The following is a 21,050-nucleotide window of genomic DNA, read 5'->3' as shown; positions in this document are numbered from 1 at the left end:
GGGGGGCAGCGATCAGGCCACACACTTTCATCCTTGGCTCCAAGAGCTTTTATTTCTGGGGTCCGGGGTGCTGCCTGGCTACGGGACAGACAGGACAGACAGGACGCGGGAGAGGGGACCACAGATTCTCCGGTGGGGGCGGGGGACGGTCAGGGCCGGCCTTGACACTGGCCAGTGTGTGCAGGGGGGCCAGTGGGGCAGTGGACACAGCCAGGGGCGGTCGGGAAGGCCCAGGCTGGTCTGCGAGTTTGGGAGGCCAGCGCGGGAGCCCGGACACCCCTGCGCGGGGCCTGGCGGGCGGAAGGCCAGTGTTCTGATGCTCAGCGGCCCTGAGCCTGAAGCCTCTGCATCTGTAGGATCTGGCTCAGAATCTGCTGCACATCTTCGTCCATCTGACCCTGGGGGTGGGGGGCGGGGTGGGGAGGGGGCGGAGAGAGAGCCTGGGCACTCCCCGTCTTCCCATTCCCTCCCTCCCCACCCCTGGAGGCCCGGAAGCTCTCCCCCCACCAGCCTCCCCCTGGAGGCGGGACTCACCTGAATGGCATGCAGGAGGTGGCTCCTATACAAGGCCACCACTGCGCTGTGGTCCCTGGCAGCCTGCTGTGGGTATGGGGGAGGGGGGCTCAGAAAGCGGGACCCACCCTCCCCAAGAACACGCCCCACCGCGCCCTGGAGACCCAGAGCCCCCGCACCAGGGTGACAGCTGCTAAAATGCTGAATAATTTTCCTCCCATGGCCGCCGGCCCGTCCCTCTCCGGGGATCCCTGCCCTGTGCCCTCACCTCCAGCTGCTCCTGCAGAGCCTTAACCTGGCCACGGAGGGCCTCCACCTCCGAGAGGCCTGGGGCGGCCGGCTGGTCCTTCAGTGCCTCCTTGAGACTGAAGACTTCCTTGGACAGCTCTGTAATCTGGGGGCGGGGGGGGGGGGGGGCGGGGCATGAGGGGGCATCAAGGCACCCTGAGCCTGGGCGGGCGTGGGGGGTGAGGGCTTTGGACCTCTCCAGGGCGGCCAAAAGCAGCCTGGCCTCGGTGGGGGGGGGGGGGGGGGGGCGCTGGGCCAGGCAGCCCTGGGTTTGGGTCCCCTCCCTATCCCCTTCTTGCAGGAGATCTCGGGAAGATGACTCAACCCCTCCGAGCCTCAGTTTCCTGCTCTGTAATGTAAGGGGAAACACAATTCTCACCTTGGAGGGTCACTGTGATTCTGAACAGAGGTTAAGTCTAAACTCTGCGTGGCAGACAATAGGTGCTCAATAAATGCAGAGCTGTACTATTCTACTGTGGATCAGAGGTTCTCAACCAGGGGGCCATTCTGCCCCCAGGGGACTCCAGGAGATGTCTGGGGACATCTGTGGTTGTCACACCAGGGGTGCTTCTGGCATGGAGGGGATGGAAGCCAGGGATGCTGCTCAGCCCCCACGGCACCCAGGACGGCTCCCCGGTGACCCGTCCCGAGTGTCACCAGTGCGGAGAGGGACAGACCCTGCAACAGATCCACCATAATCTCTACCACAATTTTATTTTCATTTTGCAAGAGGCGGTATTGGGCTCAGAGAGGTCGACTGACTTGTTCAAGGTCACACAGTGAGCTAGGGCTGGGTGACCCGGTGCCAATGCACCTGGGGCTCTGGGAGTCACATCCGCTGTCCAGTGACACGATGTGAGACTTTGAGCCGCTCACTTTGCCTCTCAGACCTTCGGCCTGCTCATCTAGAAAACAGGAATAAGGATGCCTTCTGGCTTTCGGGATTAGAAGGGAAGGAAAAGCGATAGGGTGTGAAAACCGCTCCACCCAATGGCCACAGGCTGCTGTTAGCCATCACTGTTCTGGTCCCGGGACCAGAACATCTGGTCCCAAGACCAGAACTTGGGAACCTGGGTTCAAACGCTGCCCGAACCACTGCATGGCTGTGTGACCTCGGGCAAGTGGCATCACCTCTCTGTGCCTCATTTCCGCAAATGGGGACAGTAAAAGCACCAATCTTATGGGAAGCTGATATGAGGATTAAATGCGTAGTCCATGTCAAAGGCATGGCAGGGGCCCAGCATGCAGTAAGTGCTCAATAAACGTTACTGTAGTTATAATTCATAGTTACAACAGTAGCCCGTGTGTCTGAGTTGTGCCCTCCCTTCTCTGTGCCTCCGTCTCCCATCTGGAAAATGGGATGACCTCCCAAGACTCTTTCATCTGGGACATTCTTGGATTTCCCCCAACCTCTGTTGAGTGGGAACCCCTCAAGTGAGCACAGGAGAAGGGGACGCACCTTCTTGTCCTTTTCCTTGGCCATATCCAGGGCCTCCTGGGCACGGCTCTGGGCCTGGCGTGCCCGCTCGGCCTCGGTGCGGAGCCCCCGCAGCTGCTGCTCTGCCGTGGCCAGCTGGGCCTCGGCCGCGTGACGTTCACTCTTCATGAATAACGCCTCCCTCTGGACCTGCAGCCCAAGCCCATGTGTGACCGCAAGGACATGTGGATCCCAGATGCCTGGAACCCAGAGTCTTCTGATGCTTCTATTCTGGCCTGAGGACAGTCAAGCCCGTTTTGACCTTGAGGACTTTGACTCAGGGCAGTTTGGGGTTCTTCCTGGGCACCATGAACTTTCTGACTCTGCCAGAGACTTCTGACCTGCTAGCTGTGTGGCCTTAGACAACTGACTTAACTTCTTTGTGTCTCAGTTTCCTCATATGTAAAATACGGGTAATAACAGCCCCCACTTCACAGAGTGATAACGGGGATAAAATGAACAAATACAGGAGATCTGCTTAGAATAGCACCTGGCACACAGAAAGTGCTATATTTGAGTTGTTGTGCTGTCGTCATTACTGATGCTCCTTTCTCGTTCCGTGTCGTGAAGGTTTATAGATTTCTTACAACAGGAAAGAAAACCAGAAGGCTTTGGACGAAAAGCAAACCAACATCCAAACGATGACTGCATTTTCACAAAAATACCAAGATCAGAGCAATGTCAGCTTCACAAAAATTGGTCGTGGGCTGGAGGCTGGGAGAACTTTGGCCTTTATAGAAATATTGGCTCCAGGGGAACAAGGATAATAGGTAGAGGTTCTACTCAGTACAGACTGGCTACACTTTAACAATTAAGAGAGAAAAATCAGAGGTGTCTGGGTGGCTCAGTCGGTTAAGTGACCAACTTCGGCTCAGGTCACGATCTCACGGTCCGTGAGTTCGAGCCCCGCGTCAGGCTCCGGGCTGATGGCTCAGAGCCTGGAGCCTGCTTCCGATTCTGTGTCTCCCTCTCTCTCTGCCCCTCCCCCGTTCATGCTCTGTCTCTCTCTGTCCCAAAAATAAATAAATGTTAAAAAAAAAAAATTAAAAAAAAAAAAAGAAAGAAAAGCAACAATAACTCAGCACCAAAATCTACTGGGCTCAAAATATTAGATGAAAAAAATCTTTGGGCAGGGGTGCCTGGGTGGCTCAATCAGTTAAGCTTCTGATTCTTGATCTTGGCTCGTCATGATCTCGTGGTTTGTGAGTTTGAACCCCACCTTGGGCTTTGTGCTGACAGCTTGAGATTCCTGCTTTCCCTTTCTCTGCCCCTCTCCCAGTCACTCTCTCTTTGCCTCTCGCAAAATAAATAAATGAAGTGAAAAAAAGCCTCTGGGTGTAACATCCTCCTACTTTCGGGCTTAAGCATTGAGAACGATCATAAAACGACAAGCTCTAAACAGCCCGCCAGGAACCACAGGATGTTTTGAACCAGCGGGGAAGATGGATGTCAGGTAAAACCGTCAGTGGTTACAAAACAACGAGTGGGCCCCAATCCCTGCCTCACACCATACACACCGTTCAAAGATGAAGGGTAAATGTGACTGGAATTAAAGCAACAACGTTTCTGAGAGACACTGTGACCTTGGGTGCACGGAGGTTTCATACACAAACCACAGAGAGCCCTAACCTTTCGAAAAATGATGGGGCTGGCGGCTCAGCCGGTTAAGCACCCGACTTTGGCTCAGGTCATGATCTCCTAGTTTGTGGGACCGAGTCCTGCACTGAGCTGTTTGCTGTCGGCACAGAGCCTGCTTCAGATCCTCTGTCCCCCTCTCTCTCTGCCCCTCCCCTGCTTGCACTCTGTCTCTCTCTCAAACGTAAGTAAACTTTTTTTTTTTAATTTTAAAAACAAAAGGAAATAAACAAAAAAAAAAAAAAAAAAGACAAATGATGGGGTCAAAATGGCCCAAAGGTTTTTAAAAAGACACACAAACGGAACCACCCAAGAGATCCGAACGGCTGCAGGGTCGGCCATCCACCTGGAAACTCCGCCGAGGGTCAAGGGTCTATAGGATCGAAAGCAATGGGGTGGCCACGCCCCGCGGCCGCAGGTCAGACTGCCAAGGCCAGGGGGGTGGGGGTGCGGCGGCCGCGCTCACCTGGAACACCTCAGCGCTGGTTTTCTCGTGCCGTCGCGCCAGCTCCTCCAGCTGCCCCTCCAGCCGGGCCACGTCGGCCTGCAAGGCGCCCACCACGCGCTCGTGCTCCAGGCGGGCCACGCTCCCCGCGCGCTCCCGCTCCAGCTCGGCGCGCAGCCGGGCGGCCTCCTTGCCGGTGGCCACCACCTCCTGCTCCAGGCCGGCCGCCCGGCCCCGCAGCTCCAGGGCCTCCTCCTGCAGCCGGTGGTGCTCGGAGGCCGGCACGGCCGACTGACGCAGGGCCTCGGAGGCCTCCCGCAGCTCCGCCAGGCCCCGCCGGGCCTCCTCGCAGGCTGCCGCCAGCTCGGCCGCCCGGGCCTCGGCCGCATCCCGCGCGCGGCCCAGCTCGGCGGCCACCGCCCGCTGCTGTTCCCCGGCGGCCGCGGCGGTGGCCAGCTGCTCGCGGAGCACCTGCAGCTCCCGGCTCTGCTCCAGCCGCACCTCCTCCCGCCGGGCCAGCTCTGCCCGCAGGCCCCTGGCCTCCTCCTCGGCCAGCAGGCGGCCAGCGCGGGCCTCGTCCAGCCGGGCCGAGGTCGCCTCCAGCTCCTTGAGCCGGGAGTCCCGGACTCGGAGGTCCTCGCGGGCCTGCTCCAGGGCGGCTCGCAGCTGCACCGCGTCCCCGCCGCCGCCGCCGCCGCCGCCGCCGCTGCCCCCCCCACGAGGCTCCGCCACCCTCAGCCTCGCGCATCCGCTCCCGGAGCCGTCCAGCCTCGGCCTCCGCCGCCTGGCGCTTGCCGTGGGCCGCCTCCAGCTCGGCGGCCGCCTCCCGCTCCCGTTGCCGGAGGGCCTCCTCCAAGCCACGGATCCTGGTCTCCAGCTCCGCTTGCAGCTGTTCTGAGGCCTCCGCAGCACCAGGGTGCAGGACGGCGCCCAGGGGGCCCCTCGGGGCTGTGGCCTCCACGTGGGTGGTCTCTGTGCCCGGAAGCTCCGCCTCCACCTCACCCACTCCGTCGGCCTTCATCTCTGCTTCCTCGGCTTTTGGCTTTGTGGCCTCGGCTTCTGGGTTTCCTCCCTCTTCTGGAGCCTCTGTTTCTGCAGCCTCGCCCCCCGTGGGTTTTGTTTCCGTGGCCTCGGTGTCTGTGGGTTTTGTTTCCGTGGCCTCGGCGTCTGTGGGTTTTGTTTCCGTGGCCTCGGCCCCCGTGGATGCCGCTTCCACGGTTTCATCTCCTGCAGCCCCGTCGTCTGTGGCCTCACCTCCGTTAACTTTGGTTCCCGGAGCCGTGGTGCCATTAAGCTCCATTTCCATTGGCCCGTCGTCCCTGGTGGTCTTGACTCCCGTGCCCTTGCCCTCCCCAGGGGCCGCCTCCTCTTCTCCAGGGCCGCGCTGTGCTTCCTGTCGCTCCAGTGCCCGCAGGGCGTCGGCGTGCCGCCTGCGGAGCTGGTCAAACTCAGCCCGGAGAGAGTCATAGAGGGCCAGGGGGATGACCTCGGCTGACCCGTTTACTTCCATCTCATCCTTCTCAAAGCTCTCCAGGATCTGGGAGGTGGTAGCAGGGAGCCGGTGGGAGCTTGGGCCCACGGGGGCACAAGCGGCCTTGCCGCCACCTTCCCTGCCCTCAGACTCACCACGTGCCCACGCCTCCCCCCGGGGACGATCCCTGGGGTCCTCAGATCTGTCCCCACCCCACCCTCCGGTGCCGCAGTTTCCCCACCTGGACCTTCTCCATCAGCTCCTGGTTTTCTCTGGTGAGTGCGGCCACTTGCTCCCGCAGCGAGGCCAAGAGCTCCTGGGCCGAGGGGCTTAGCCGTTTGGAGAGCAGAGCCTCGGCCCCTGGTGGGCGCACAGAGTCAGCCCCAAGGGTCCTGGGCCACGGGGACGGGAGCTGGGGGTCTGGAGCAGTGGAGGAGGGCCGACCTCCCTCCCAGCTTCACACTCTCTCCGTGCCTGTGGGTCAAGGCCCCGTTTCCCGGGGACCCCAGGGACAAGGTGGGCAGGGAGGGAGGACGGGGTGGGGCTCACCTGGAAAGTCAGACAGTTCACCCTCCTCATCCTGCAGGGTGGCCACGTCATAGCTCGTGTTCTCCCGCTCATTCTGGGGGGAGGGACGGGGTCCAGCTCGGGTCCTGTCCCCCTCCCCTCCCCAAATTCAGAGTGGACAGGGGTGTGCACATCTCCCACACTGCCCCCCGGGCATCAGACGGGATCTGTTTGGCCCATGGAGTTTACTCAGTGCCTACTGTGTGCCGTGGGGCTACGCTGGGCCCCCCGGGGAGGAGCGGCGATCAGCCCCGCCGCTGCCCAAACACGTGACCACAGCCCACTGACTGGAGTCATATGTGCGGCCTGGGTGTGTGGGCTGTGTCCTCACAGGGTCTGCGAGTCCACGCTGGGGTCACGTGTCTGCGCGAGTCCCGGATCAGGTGGCTCAGGGTTTGTGGGTTTGTGGTGAGCACGTGCGTGTGGCGTGCCCCCCCCCCCCCCCGCTTCTCCCGTGTGAGCTCCTGGGATACGTGTGATTTTGTGCTTGTGTTTTAGTCTGGCGTGTCTGTGAGTGTTTCAACGTGTGTGTGTCCGTGTGCGCGGGCATGCTTGTGTATGTACCTATGTTTGCGAACGGACGTATTTTGGAGAATACACGTGCATGTACACGGATCTGTGGCCCTGTCGTCCGCGTGTGATTGGATGAGAAGCGTCTGTTGGGCACACGTTGAGTGTATCCAGGGTGCGTGTGTGATTATGCATTCACAGACTTTTGCTGTGGTTGCCAGCTTTACGGGCAGGGCCACGCGCGGATGACCGTGGTCATTCATCTCTGTGCGTACAGACTACGCGTTTTGAGACGTGTCCGTTTTGTGTCCGGACCGTGTGTCTGTGGGCGTGTTGCCTGTGATGGCACGTTTGCGCCGCGTTTGAGTGTTGGGAGTGTGGCTGTGCGCGTGAGAGACCGTATATGTATTGGTGTGGTTGTCCTGTAGCCGCAGCAGGAGAGGCCCCGCCCACCTCCGGCAGGGGAGAGGCCCCGCCCACCTCCAGCAGGGACAGCCTGCTCTGCAAACTCTCGACCTCGCGTCCCAGGCTCTCCTTCTCTTCCTGCTTCTCGGCCAGCAGCTGCTGCAGCTCTTGTACCTGGAAGGAGGGCAGTGGGGGGCTCGGCCAGCCTCCAGGAGGAGACGCTAGGGGGCGGCTGGCGGGGCTGGCTCTCCCCACGGCTCCCACCTACCTGTCTCTCCAGGCTGTGTAGGGAGCTGGCCTCTGTCTCTGGCAGCTGACGGGAAGAAGAGGGGACGGGGCTTGAATCCGGGTAGAAGGACCTCCCCTCCCCGCCTCTGCTTAGTAGCCCTCCATCCCGACCGACCACAGACGTCTGTTGTGTCACCTCCTGCGCACCCGGCACTGCTCTGCCCCCTGACTCATCACGAAGTACTTATTCAGCGTCAGACCCTGTTTGGGGCCGCTCATTCATTCACTGCCTCACTCAAATATTCGCTCATCCAATAAATATTCATCAAGCATCTTCTGTGAGCCCATCCCGGTCAACCATGGCTCTGCCCACAGGCTTATAGTCAAATGGGTGACCATGAATAAAATGTACGTCATGTCCAATAGCAGTAAGCGCTTTGAATAGAAATAAAGGAAACTCAGGGCGCCTGGGGGGGCTCAGTCACTTGAGCGTCCGACTCTTGGTTTCGGCTCAGGTCATGATCTCGTGGTTTGTGGGATTGAGCCCCACATCGGGCTCTGTACTGACAGTGAGGAGCCTGCTTGGGATTCTCTCTCCCTCTCTCTCTCTCTCCCTTCCTCCCTCACTCACACATGCCCGCTCTCACTCTGTTTTTCAAAATAAATAAATAAACATTAAAAAAAGAAAGAAAGAAAGAAAAAATGAAGGGAACTGGGAAGTAAATCTGGGGTGTCACAGTTTTATATAAGGTGGACAGGGAAGGTGTCTTTGGGAAGCGGTTTCTGAGCAAAGACCCAAAGGAAAAGAGGAAGGAAGCCACAGGAACATCTGGAGGAAGCGTGTTCCAAGCAGAGGGCTCAGCACGTGCAAAGGTCCTAGGGCAAGACCAGGCCAGGCGTGTTGGAGGAGCCAAAAGGAGCCCGTGTGGCTGGAGCAGAGTGAGGGAGGGGGGAGGGAGGGAGGAGGGAGCTAGGAGAGAGAGGGGGAGTCTTCCCCACAAAACTGCACTCCGCCCCAGGCTGAGCCCCAGGCCTGTGTCTCTGGGGCCCCTCACCTCCTGTTTCCTCCGTTCCTGGTGCTGTTCCAGGCCCCGAATCTTCTGCAGCAGGCGGCCCCTCTCCTGGCGCAGCCGCACGATCTCCTCGTAGGCATCGCGATCATCCTGTTCCCCCCAACCCGGGGACCCGCCATCTTCACATGAGGCCCAAGGGCTGTCCCCTCCCATATCTGAGCCAGACCTTGTCCCCCCCGCCCGCCCCTGTTCCGCCCCCACAGCCGGGACACCTCTCACCGGCATGGGGATGCTGGCAGGGGGCTGAGGCGCTTTCCGCTTCTTGGGGGCCCCTCGCTTTTCGTGGCTGCACACAGAGTTCTGGGGGAAGGGGTGGAGGAAGCCCGTGGGGAACCTGCCAGCCTCTCACCCAAAGACACCGGGCCAGCAGGGCCCCGCTATCCGCCATCAACCTCAGCCCTTGCCCTCACTTCCCGTGTGAGCCCGAGCAAGACCCTGCCTCTCCCCGGTCCTCACTTATCCCAGCATAAAAGGGGCCACATCTCCGGAACGTTCCAGATCTTATGCTTTACCCCCAGTGTCTCATTGTGCCTCGGTACTTGGTACCAGACCAAATTGTCTACGAGTTCCCTTTCCCCGTGAAGCTGAGATGATACACGGCTGGGAGAGAGAAAGAGGCCGGACTTGCCTCCTTCCCTGACTTCACCAAACTCGGTTCCCTCTACCACGCCGCCCCAGCCCCATGATTTGGCCCCGTCCCCCCCCCCAGTGTTCTCACCCACTTCTGAGAGTTATGCTGTAGATGCTGCTATCACTTGGTAACAGCATACCCTGAAGGAAGCATTCATCCCAAACAGATCTTCCTAGGTCACAACCCTGGGACAGAAGTCCACCTCTTCTCTCCCCATAAAGCTTGGGACCAGGGGGAAGGTAGCGTGTGCAGGGGGACGACTCATTCACTGCTTAGGGATCCATACCTGAGACGATGCCTCGCCTGAGTCATCCTCTAGGAGGGCAGGGAAGAGAGGGAAGCAGGGTCAGGCACTCCGTTTTAGGGACTCTCTTCCCAGCCCTAGGAAGGGCACTAGTGAGCCCAAGGGACTTATGGCAGGGGTGGGCTCCCAATTCCCCAAGAGTCAGGACTTTTAAAGTAGGACTCGACTACGTTTGCAGCTGCTGATAGGAGGGACCTTGAAACTCTCAAAAGGGGAGGACAGGGGCACCTCCAGGATGGGGCAGGCACGGGGTGCCAATTCTTAGGAAAGGCAAATATCCGAGCATAAGGATGACCCAGGAAAGCAGAGTGGACCCCCCAGATTATTCTAAAAGCTCCGGGGACCCTCGAAACTGTTCTGAGCAGCATCGGCGGAGGCATGCTTCTACGATGCAGTAAAGAGGGATACCTTGAAACTGTCTCCAGCGGAGAAAGGGAAGGAGATTCGCTTTGGCCGGCGCCTGGGGAGGGGGGGGGTGGGGGTGCATACCACTGGGTGGTGAGGGGCGCTGAGCTGCCTCCTGCAGGAGGTGCAGGATGAGTTTGTCTCCCGCCAGGGCGCCGTAGTGGGCAGCATCCTGGCCCAGGGCGTCGGTGATGCCCGGCTGGGCCCCGCCCTGAAGCAGCACCTCCACTGTTTCGGGGCTGGCCCCCTCACAGGCCAGCATCAGGGCTGTCCTGCCAGGAGAGGGGGCTGCTGAGGAAGCGAGGGCATTCTCAAACCCCCAGGCCCTCCTCCATACCCAGGCTGCGTGGGGGAGGGGAAGAGGCAACTAGATCCCCCACCCACAGAGGCTAAGAGACTTGCCCAAGGTCACACGGCATACAAGGGACCAACTGGGATGGGAGATACTCACCTGCCCTGCAGATCCTGGTCATTTGCGGCAGCCCCCTGCTGCAGGAGGAGGCGGCACAGATCTGTGTGGCACATCTGAGCGGCTATGATAAGGGGCGTTGTACCTGACTGGTGGGAATCAGGGGAAGGACGAGACAAAATGTGAGAGGCCGACCTTGGGAGGTAGGGAAGCCCATACGACTGCCCCTGAACTTCACTCCAGACCCTTTTGACGCTTTTTAACGGGCGCCTGGGATGCTGCCACTTGGTGACAGCGTACCTCAAGTACGGTTCCCAAAAAGTTCCCGGAGGCTCACCCGATCTCGGGGACTCAGATGTGCCTTGAAAGAGCAAAGGATTTCTGAGCAGGAAATGCAACCGCCAGCCGCTGGAAAAAGAGGGAGGGTAGGTAGGGCAAGGTTTAGACATTTTTTTTGGGGGGGGGGGCGGGCCTTCCGCCTGGTGTGATTCTTATCCCTTATTTTGTGACAGAAGTTCCTACCTTCCCTGGGAGGGCAATAGCAAAGGTACGCCTCCCTATTTTACAGATGAGGAAACTGAGGCCCACCCAGGTGCACGGTCAGCCGGTAGGGTAAGAGACAGAGCTAGGATCAGGTCTGCTAATTCCCTGCCCCGAGTTCCTGCCACCTCCCATCATGGCTCTCTTTTAAGGTGGAAGTTTGGGCTAATTTTTATGCATTTCCTCTCTTCGCTTTAGCCTGCAGTACGTGCCTACCATGGGCCAAGCCTCATACAGAGACTGGTAATGTTCACTGGAGGGATCAGACGTCAGCTGAGCCTGGGCAGGCTTCATGGGGTTTGACCTGAGTTCTGAGTCTCGAAGGTGAAAAGGAAGAGGGTAGAGGTTTCTTAGGAGCCGTGAAGCGAGAAACAGCCTTGTAAGGTCAAGGAAGGGGGGGACTGTGGGTCCAGAGCCGCAAAGGAGGAAGGGTTTCATGCCATCACTAGAAATGTCAACAAGAGGGGCGCCTGGGGGGCTCAGTCGGTCAAGGCTCGGGTCATGATCTCACAGTTCGTGAGTTCGAGCCCCGCGTGGGGCTCTGTGCTGACAGCGGAGAGCCTGCTTGGGATTCCCTCTCTCCCTCTCTCTCTCTCTGTCCTTCCCCCACCTTCTCTCTCTCTCAAAAAAAAAAAAAATGTCAAGAAGACCTATCTGATTATCTGCTGTGTGCTCGAGGGGGGACGGCATTTGGTTTTCTGCTGCAATCCCAGTGCTTAGAACAGAGCCTGACACATCGCAGGAACTTAAATATTTATTGAATGAAATAACCGGCTGAGCTTCCACAGTGTGACCACTAGGTGGCAGCACACGCCAACTGCCCGGAAGTTTCAACCCACGATTAAAACCCCCAAAGCAAATCCCAGCTTATTCTGTGTTTCCAAAAGGTCAGGCATTTCTTGAGTCATGAGCGAAAGTCATTCCCTGATCTCATGGGCATGGTGGACAGATGCCGGGTCGGGTTCTGGTTCAAGCGGGCGGGTCCCTTGGCCTCCCTCAGGAAGGAGTTTGGATTCAAGGACTATGAAGGATGCTTGGATCTTTGCCCTTCCTGAGACTCCCTAGGAAAGTACATTCTGGTCACTGTCCTTACCACCACCATCGTTCTCGCCCAGGCCTGGTGCTTGGGGGTCAGACGGCCTGAGTCTTCCCCGTTTTCTCGTGGCTGAGCCTCCCCCGCTTTCTCGTGGCTGAGCCTCAACCACCTTGCCTGTCCGATGATGGGGTGACTGGGGCTCAAAGTGTTCCTGAGGATTAATGCTGAGCCCGGGGACTCGCGCACAGCAGGGACTCGGTGAGGAAAAAGGAGGAAGGAGGCAGAACGCTCACGGCCAGTCCCCCAGGACCCGGAGTAGAATCATCCCCAGCCCAGCACCCTCTGGGTCATGGTGGGCAGGGCGGAGCTGGGCTGCACCCACCTGCATGATGGAGGGCTGTCCATCCACTGCTGTCCACGATATCCACCACGCAGGACGCCTGGGGAGGGAGGGGTGTGGGTCGTTGGAGGCTCTCCAGGAACTGGGACCTGCCCCTTCTTGGGCTCTGCTGTATTTCAGGCTCCCGACCTATCTCTTCCCTCCCCCGTGCCCGCTCCACGGAGCCCACCTCCTCATAGACTCCCAAGTGACTCTCTTCGCTTTTTCATGCAAATTGGTGACAGAGGGACTCATTGGGAGTTCAGGAGCAGCTGGGGGCTTGGGGGCTTGACGAGAGCTCGGAGAGTGGCTGTAGCCACCACCTAGGGTTTGAGGAGAAGCTGGGGCTCAGGAGATACCTGGTGTTGGGAGCATATCTCGGGTGTGTGAAGTATCTGGACACTCAGGGAGTATCTGGTTGTCCAGGGAGTAGCTGGGGCTCAGGAGCAAAGGAGGCTAAGACACACCCAGGGTTCAGGGAGCAGCTGGTGGGGGGGGGGGCGCGGTTCAGGGAACTGCTAGAAGTCAGGGGTAGCCAGGGGAAGGGAGTATCTCCGTTAGGGGAGTATCTGACACGAGGGGGTAAATGACCTGTAACAGCTGCTCCAAGCACTGTGGGTGCCCATACTTGGCCGCCAGGTGGAGGGCATTGTAACCTGAAAGGCAGGGGGGGTTCGCTAGGGTTCCACATACTCAAGGAGCTTCTGGCTGCTCCCCAAATCTGTGTCAACTATCTGCGAGGACTTTCTGTGTCCCGTGGACGCCCCAAACCCCAGGTACTTCTCCAAACCGTGCTACTCCCCGCAGCTGGACACTCTCCAGGCGCCAGCTAGTCTGTGTCCCAGACATTCCCATCTCGACTATACTCCACAGCCCCCCGCTTCTCAGGCCCTATTGCCCCAGCCACGGTCCACGTCCCCAGCCACCCTCCGTGCCGGACAACATGCAGCTCCAGCCCTGTCCCTCGGAATCCCGCTGTTGCGTATGCTCCCGCTAATCCACAAACCCTTGCTATGCCACGGGCGGCCTGTGCCTCCTACGATGTCCCGAAGTTTCAGCCAGGGCTATGCTCCCCCCCTAGTTACTTCCAGAGCCCCAGCCACTCCCTTTGGCCACGCCTTCTGTATCAGACACTCCCTCAGAGCCCTCGCTAAGTCATACACCCAGACTCTCCTTTGGTTCCAGCTCCTCCCAGCTACCCCTAAACCCCAGCTACTCCCCATACGTCAGATACTACCTCCCCCTTCCCCCCAAATTCTACTTGTTATTCGCCCGTCCCCAGGTACTTCGCAAGCTCAGGGAATCCTCTGTTCCAGCTAATTCCTCTGCCTTAACCACTATCTGAGTCCTGGCCACTTCCCGCCCACGGGCTGTCGACTCACCTTGATTGCTGCCAGCTACATACAGTCTTTTTTCTTGTTCACTGCAGCCTGACAAGTCCCTGTGCCTCCCGGGGTGGGGGGCACTGAACGGAACCCCCGCTTTTTCAGCAGGTCGCTGAAGCCAGGGAGCGGGACCTGAGTGGACCTGCGGGCTGAGCCCCCGGTCTGAGCTCCTCATCCCTCCCCCGGGGCCCAGCAGGCAGTACCTGCCCCATCGGTGCTCATGACGTTGGAGCCCTGTGCCAGCATCACCTCTAGGCAGCTGGCTGCTCCCCGCATGGCAGCCAGGTGGAATCTGGAGGTCGGAGGCCAGGGGTCAGCTGCAGGATGGCCGCCCCGCATCCCTCCACCCCCAGGGTGCGGGCACTCACGCGGACTTGCCCTCGGGGTCCAGCTTCGTGGGCACCAGCCCCTTGCGGGTGATGAGGGCGGCCACCCGTGCAGCATCGTCGTTCTCCACTGCCTGCAGCAGTCGCTCGTCGCTTTTGCCCCACTCCTGGCTCTACAGGGCACACCCAGAGGAGAGTGGGGCCGGGCGATCGCGGCCCCCTCCCTGCTCCCCCCTGGCCGGGGCTCCAGGCTTCACTGCCTGCCCTTGGGCACTTGCCTGGCGCCTGCCTCTGGCGGCCGGCTTCGGGATGGGGCAGGGGCCACAGGGCGGGCAGGAGCCAAGGTCAGCGGGGCTGAGCCGCAGCTGCAGGGGGAGGTAGTCCTGGGCGGGGGTCTGAGACAGCGTCCCCCAAGCCTACATCCCCCAGCGTCCGCTCCCAGGTCCACACAACAGCCACTACCATCAATGTCCCATTAAATACCCCCCCCCCCCGGCATCTTTCCAGAAATTGTCCCCAGCCAGCCCTTTAGTGAAAGCCACCTTTCCAAACATCACCCCACCTCCAAAATCTTCCCATGGGAACCCCTAAAAGGGTCCCTTTAAATGTCTTCCAGAACCATCTGTCATCTATCCTTCTTAAACGGTCCCTGAAATGCCACAATTGTCCCCTAAATGTCCCAAGATCCGTGCTCTAAACAACCGTAGCGTGAAACACATTCCAAAACGTCTTCCCCTAATTTCCGAAGTTTCTCCAAAATCATCCCCCCAAATGACCCCAACATCTGGCCTAAAAATGTCCTTCCAAAAATATCCCTTGAATGTTCTCTGAAATTATACTCCAAATGTCACTATATTTTCCCGAAAATGGTTCCTTAAAACATAGTCCAAATTATCCCCTCAAATGAACTCACCCAAAACGGGTCCCCGAAACTGTCCCTCCAAATGCCCTCTACATTTTCCAGTGTCCCCTTCTGTTCTCAAAGCTGCCTCCCCAAACATCCCCATGTCTCCCCAAATATCCATCTCTCGACCTCTGCCCCCCTCCTCCCGCACCCCCCTCACTGCCGGTCCTTCCCGGGTCTGGGGGCGGGGGTCCGGTCCTGGCCCAGCCAGGGGCGGGGAGGGGCGGGCAGGGAGGGGAGAGTTAGGGCCCGAGCCCCGCCCGCTCCCGCGCCCCCTCCCCTGGCCCTACCGCGCAGGAGGCGGCGGCGCACACGCACAGCTGCTTCATGGCGGCCAGGGCGCCAGGTGCCCGGCTCGGTGCTCCGGGAGGCCACCGGGCCGGAGCGGGGGGTTGGGAGGGGGGCCCGGAGGGAGGGGCAGGAACGCCCGCGGGAGGGGCTGGAGGGGGCCGGAGAGAGGGACAGGGGGTCGGAGGGAAGGGCTGGAGGGGGCCGGGGCGGGGCAGGGGGCGTCGTGGGGGTCGGGCGGAGGGAGGGGCCAGAGGTGACTGGAGGGGGGGGGAGGGGCTGGAGGGGGTCGGAGGGGAGGGGCCGGAGGGGGCCTGGGCGGGGCTTGGAGGGGTGAGGGTCCGGAGTGCCCGCGCGCCCCGCCCCCTCCCGGAGACCCCCGCCCCCAACGGTAGGGATCGTGCTGGGGAGAGGCTGGAGGAACCGGGAGGGAAGGGCTGGAAGGACCCGGAGGGAGGGGTAGAGGCCTCCGGAGGGAGGGGCTGAAGGGGCCCGGGGGTGGGGCTGGAAGGACCCGGAGGGCGGGGCTGGAGGGGGTCTGGGGGCGGGGCTGGAAGGACCCGGAGGGAGGGGCTGAAGGGGCCCGGGGGTGGGGCTGGAAGGACCCGGAGGGCGGGGCTGGAGGGGGCTCGGGGTGGGGCTGGAAGGACCCGAGGGGAGGGGCTCAAGGGGCCCGGGGGTGGGGCTGGAAGGGCACGGAGGGCGGGGCTGGAGGGGGTCTGGGGGCGGGGCTGGAGGGGTGAGGGTCCGGAGTGCCCGAGCTCCACCGCCCTGCCCGTGCGCCCCGCCCTCTCCCGGAGACCCCGCCTCCACGGTAGGGGTCGTGCCGGGGCGGGGCTGGAGGAACCGGGAGGGAGGGGCTGGAGGAGGCCGGGGGCGGGGCAGGAAGGACCCGGAGGGAGGGGCTGGAGGGGGCCTGGAGGAGTCAGGGTCCGGGGTGCCCGCGCGCCCCGCCCCCTCCCGGAGGCCGCGCCCCCACGGTACGGGTCGTGCTGGGGGGGGGGGGGCTAGGCTCTGGGGGCGCAGTGCCGCCCGGGCACTACCTGACTTTCCTGCCGCGAGGGGGATGCGGCGAACGAGGCCCGCCTCCCTCGCCCCCGCGGGCTCCCACTGGATCTCCAGGGATCCGCCTGCGTCGTCTCCGCCTCGTCTGAGCTGGCTGCGGGTCGCAGGTGACTCCGGCCTGAGCCCTCTCGGCGGCGGACGCAGCTTCCCACTGCTGCCTTGCCATCATTCATTCACTCTTGCACCCGTGGGACCCAGCAGTCTGACGAACTTGAATTTGAAACCAGGGCCCTGCACCCAGGCCCCTCACATTTAACGCCTGTGCGACCCAGTCAAGGTACTTACCTGCCTTGGACATCGCCTTCCTCATCTGGAAAATGGGGTTCAAAACAAACAGTAGCTACTGCACGCGGTGTTAGCGAGAGGACTAATGAGGTACTCTGTGCAAAGCCCTCACTGGTGCCCGGTACGCGCGATAAACACGGATTCGTTCGTCAAAGGTGTGCTTGCGCCCAAGTGCATGTCTAATGCTGAATCCTGGGACACAGGCCATAGTAGGTGGTCAGTTAAATCACTGGAAAGCAGAGTGGACACAGCTCCTCCCAAGGGGCTGGTAGGGTCTGTGTTCGCTGGTTGTTTTCTCAGACTGGGAGCCCCCTGACCGCAGGGCCAGGCTGAGGCCTCCCTGGCACAGACCTGGCACCCCAGGGTGGGGTGGGACAGTTGATAAACGTTTGCTGAGCGAATGAATGACTCACAAGGCCCTCTGGGCCATGTGAATTTCATTTACTGACTCTGCTTGTCCTACCGGGATGCCTGGTGCTGCACTGGGCCTGGCGCCCAGTGGCGACAAGACAGATGCTGCTGTTATCACTGGGGTCCCTGGGGAGACAGGTACACCCGTGGATTGATGAACCAGGGTGATTGGGGCTGCGATGGGGGCAGTCCAGGCCGGCTGGGAGCTCAGAGAGGACTCCTGACCCTGGGGAGTCCGGGAGGGCTTCCTAGAAGAGAGGGCATCTGAGCTGAAACTTAGAGGACGGCCAGGATCCCCCCCGAGTTAGGGGGTGGCAAGGACAAGATCACGTTCAGGAGGAATCGTGAAGTTATCGCTCGCCTCAACCAGCCCGGTTACCTGTGCCCTGATCCAGGACCAGCTGGATGAGGGTCATAACTGAAGGGTAGGGCAGAGGAAGAGGGGTGTCCCTGGGAGGAGGGGGAAACCAGGAATGTGGGACATCAGGGGAGCAACTAAAGGTTGCCAAATGGCCCACCCTGTTGATGTGGCTGCAAATTCACAAAGGCGCCAGCAGAGGTGGGGAGGGGGGAGGACACAGGGATGAGAGGGGAGAGTAGGGGTGAGTATAGCGATGGCCTTCCGGGACCTGAGTTTACAGCAGTGACTGCAGACAGGAGGAGGGGGCTTGAGTCCAGCTTGGTCATGTTCTGCACACTGTGACTTTGGCCTAGGCACGCTCCTCCTCTGGGTCTCAATTCCCCAACCGCTAGATGGGACGGTTAATGCAACAGGCGGCGTAAAGCCGGGTTCTTCCACTCAGGCACCGCGGACGTTTCAGGGCCAGATCGTTCTCTCCTGGGGCACTGGCATGGGTGCCGTGGGGGCTGAGCAGCATCCCCGGCCCCCACCCACTTGAAGCCAGGAGCACCCCCCAATGTGACCACCACAGATGTCCCCAGACATGGCTCGGGAGGCAAGATCTGTCTGGCATTCTTCTTAGACACCTTTGCGCAGGAGGAAGGAGAGGTGGGGCAGGAAGATGGAGGGTTTGGTAATAAGCAGTTGGGGAGGGGTGGGTGTTGAGGGCTCCTGTCTCTCGCACCCAACCCACCAGCCAACCCTGCAAACTCGATCAACGTACCCAATCTTGCCTGTGGGCCAGCCCTGTCACTGGAGGCTCCATCTGGGGATACCTGGTCTCCTAGCCCCTGCCCTTGTCTCCCAGCTTCCTAAAGCCCCAGTCAGCTCCCATCTTCCTCCTGCTCAAAAGCCTCCACAACCTCACTCGGCGTAAAATCCAGACTGCTCTCAGGGCCCAAGAGGTTCTACAGAAACTGGTCCCCGGGACCAAATCCCAGCCCCCCTCCCCCAGTTTCCTGTGGCCCAAGAGCTAAGAATAGTTTTTACACTTTCTAAGTGGCTGGGGGGAAGAAAAGATCAAAAGGAGAGTAATATCTCGTGACGTGATAGGTGACATTGACATGAAATTCACATTGCGCGTCCATAAATAAAAGTTTTCTTGGGGCGGAGCCAGGCCCATCCATTCAGAGCAGCCAATGGCTGCTCTCAAGCTGCATTGGCAGAATTGAGGTCTGAGGGCCCTTGAAGACAAAAATATCACGGCCTGGCCCTTCACAGGGAGAATCTGCCCACCCCTGCTCTACACAGTACCCCCTGGCAACTTCCTGGGCCCATCTCCCCTCCATTTCCTCTGGTCAGACCCATCACAGTGGCCTCCTTTCTGGTTCTGGCCTCGGCGCTCTCAGTGCCTTCTGCCTGGAGCACCTTCCCTCCCCGACGGTCTACAAGGCCTGTTCCTCTCCTACCGTCTGCACTGGACAGCGCCCGAAGAGGGTTTATTAGCCGGTTTTTTTTTTTTCCTCCCTGTTCTTACTAGCTGATGCCACACTGGTACCTTCCGAATACATTGTTTCCCTTTGGTCTAACCCCGCCCCCTAGGATGTCAGTTCCGCACCGGCAGGGATCTTTGTCCACCTCAGTCACTACTGTATCCGCAGCTGATAGATACCAGGTACAGATTTTGCAAGGCCTGGTGCAAGATGAAAATGCGGGGGCCTCCTGTTCAAAAATTATTGAGAGTTTCAAGATGGCGAGAAGAGAGCAGTAAACCAAACTGGGGCCCTTCTGAGTGAAGGTCCTGTGAAGCTGGCCCTCATCTCCAGTGACTACAACAGGGCCTGGCGCACAGTAGGTGCCCCATCAATGTCTGTTGAAGGAATTAAAGAAATAGTGACTCTGGGGAATGAACACGCGAGACAGACTTTCCAGGAAGCCTTGAGGAACTGGGAATCTATGGGTTTCTAAAAACTCCGATCTTCTTGCTTGTGGGATTTTTCTAAAACTTAAAATAAGGGAGAGGCAGGGGGGGAAGCCCAGGACTAGGCTCACGGCTCCCAGTTAAATCCCATCTTACAGATAGAAAAACTGAGGCCCGGAAGGGTTCCAAGAAGGCTCAGAGCGGGTATCAGGATGTGTTGGGGCCTTGGAGAAAAGGCTGGTATTAAAGAAGCAGAAAGGGCGGGGGGCGCCTGGGTGGCTCAGTGGGTTGGGCGTCCAACTTCAGCTCAGGTCAGGATCTCACAGTCTGTGAGTTCGAGCCCCGCGTGGGGCTCTGTGCTGACAGCTCGGAGCCCGGAGCCTGCTTCGGATTCTGTGTCTCCCTCTTTCTCTGCCCCTCCCCTGCTCATGCCCTGTCTCATTCTGTCTCAAAAATAAATAAAAACATTTAAAAAAATAATAAAGAAGCAGAAGGGGCGGGGTGCTTGGGTGGCTCAGTCAGTCGAGCATCCGACTTTCACTCAGGTGATGATCTCACGGTTCGGTTCCTGAGTTCGGGCCCTGCATCAGGCTCTCTGCTGTCCCAGGCACAGCCCGCTTGGGATCCTCTGTCCCCCTCTCTCCCTGCCCCTCCTCCGCTCACGCTCTCTCTCAAAAATAGGCATTAAAAAAAAAAAAAAGCAGCAGCAGCAGCAGAAAGGAGTGGGGAAGGACTGAGCAAGAGGGTGGTGGCTGGACCGTGTCCTGAGAATTGGGAATGAAAAGCCCCGAGAGACAAGGGGGGTGGGGTGCGGAGGGGGAGGGGGTGTCTGTGCGTCTGCAGTCACGAAGTCACGGGTGTTTGCTTTCTTCCCTCAGGGGAGCGGGCAGAACAAAAGCTGAACTTGACTCCAGCTGTCTGCCCAGAAACTGGAGCCTCCGGTGGAGGGAGGGACAGCGAGATGCCCGGTGGGGGGGATGGAGCACAAGCTTCTCCCCCTTCCGCCCCCCCTGCCGCCCTCCCGCCTCTCTCCGCAGGCTCCTCCCTGCCTCCCAGACACCACCCCCACCCCCCACACACCCGGTCTGAGGTTTCTAACACCTGTCTGCCCTCCACCACTCACCCCCATACCTGTGTGAGACCCCAACACACCCACTTCCCAAATTAGGAGTCTGGGTTTGCTTTTTGTCTTAAACTGCACAAAGTTTTTGAAGGATTTGATTTTGATATAATTTGCCTTTCGAAATTAAACGATTATACGCACCGGCTACAACATCTCAGGAGTTCTTGGGGGGTAAGTGTGAACAGTCCAACTTAGGAACTGATTCCAAACAGGATGAAGAACTTTAGGATCCTTCCACAATGAATCAGGCTGACTCCGGGCCACCTTTGATAGGGGCTAATGAGCCATTTATTCCTGTCTCTGTGTCTCCCTCTCTCTCTGCCCCTCCCCTGCTCGCGCTCTGTCCTTCTCTCTCTCAAAGATAAATAAACGTTAAAAAAAAAAAAAAGATGAATAAAACCCAAGCTAGGTGAAATAAATAAAAACAAATTCACTGACGTTACATTTGAACTTTTAAAAATTAAATTCAAATAAATGAAAAGAAAAGCGACGTTAAGCTTAATAACTAACAAATAAATAACGTCAGTTGGGAAAACTGAGGGGGCCACAGGGGACTGGTGACAGGCCCGCAGTCACCCAGCTAGTCAAGCAGAGCCAGCTGACCTGGGTCTCTGTCCTGTGACTGGGAGAGGCGAGTTAACCTCTCCAGACTTTGGTTTCTTCCTGTGGCGAGTGTGAGGTCACGC

General features: G+C 59.4%; 1 protein-coding gene across 1 annotated transcript; it reads right to left on the bottom strand.

Moving 5' to 3' along the window:
• Nucleotides 1-33: 33 nt before the first annotated feature.
• On the bottom strand, nucleotides 34-15,352 carry ANKRD24 (ankyrin repeat domain 24). Its single transcript, XM_053898080.1, is given in 22 exon segments — nucleotides 34-398; nucleotides 535-600; nucleotides 782-907; nucleotides 2,261-2,428; nucleotides 4,380-5,075; nucleotides 5,077-5,895; nucleotides 6,071-6,189; nucleotides 6,379-6,451; nucleotides 7,387-7,485; nucleotides 7,580-7,624; nucleotides 8,595-8,702; nucleotides 8,832-8,912; nucleotides 9,530-9,558; nucleotides 10,037-10,224; nucleotides 10,404-10,510; nucleotides 10,699-10,769; nucleotides 12,320-12,377; nucleotides 12,908-12,972; nucleotides 13,905-13,993; nucleotides 14,070-14,200; nucleotides 14,306-14,392; nucleotides 15,222-15,352. Coding segments are annotated over 22 exon segments (3,342 nt in total). The 5' UTR covers nucleotides 15,261-15,352; the 3' UTR covers nucleotides 34-320.
• Nucleotides 15,353-21,050: the final 5,698 nt, after the last annotated feature.

The sequence above is a fragment of the Panthera pardus genome, unplaced genomic scaffold (genome assembly GCF_024362965.1).
Source record: "Panthera pardus isolate Hobbes unplaced genomic scaffold, ASM2436296v1 HiC_scaffold_8, whole genome shotgun sequence".
In the NCBI taxonomy this organism is placed as follows: Eukaryota; Metazoa; Chordata; class Mammalia; order Carnivora; family Felidae; genus Panthera; species Panthera pardus.
Note: the sequence above shows the minus strand (reverse complement) of the source record. Positions and strands in the feature narration are given on the sequence as shown.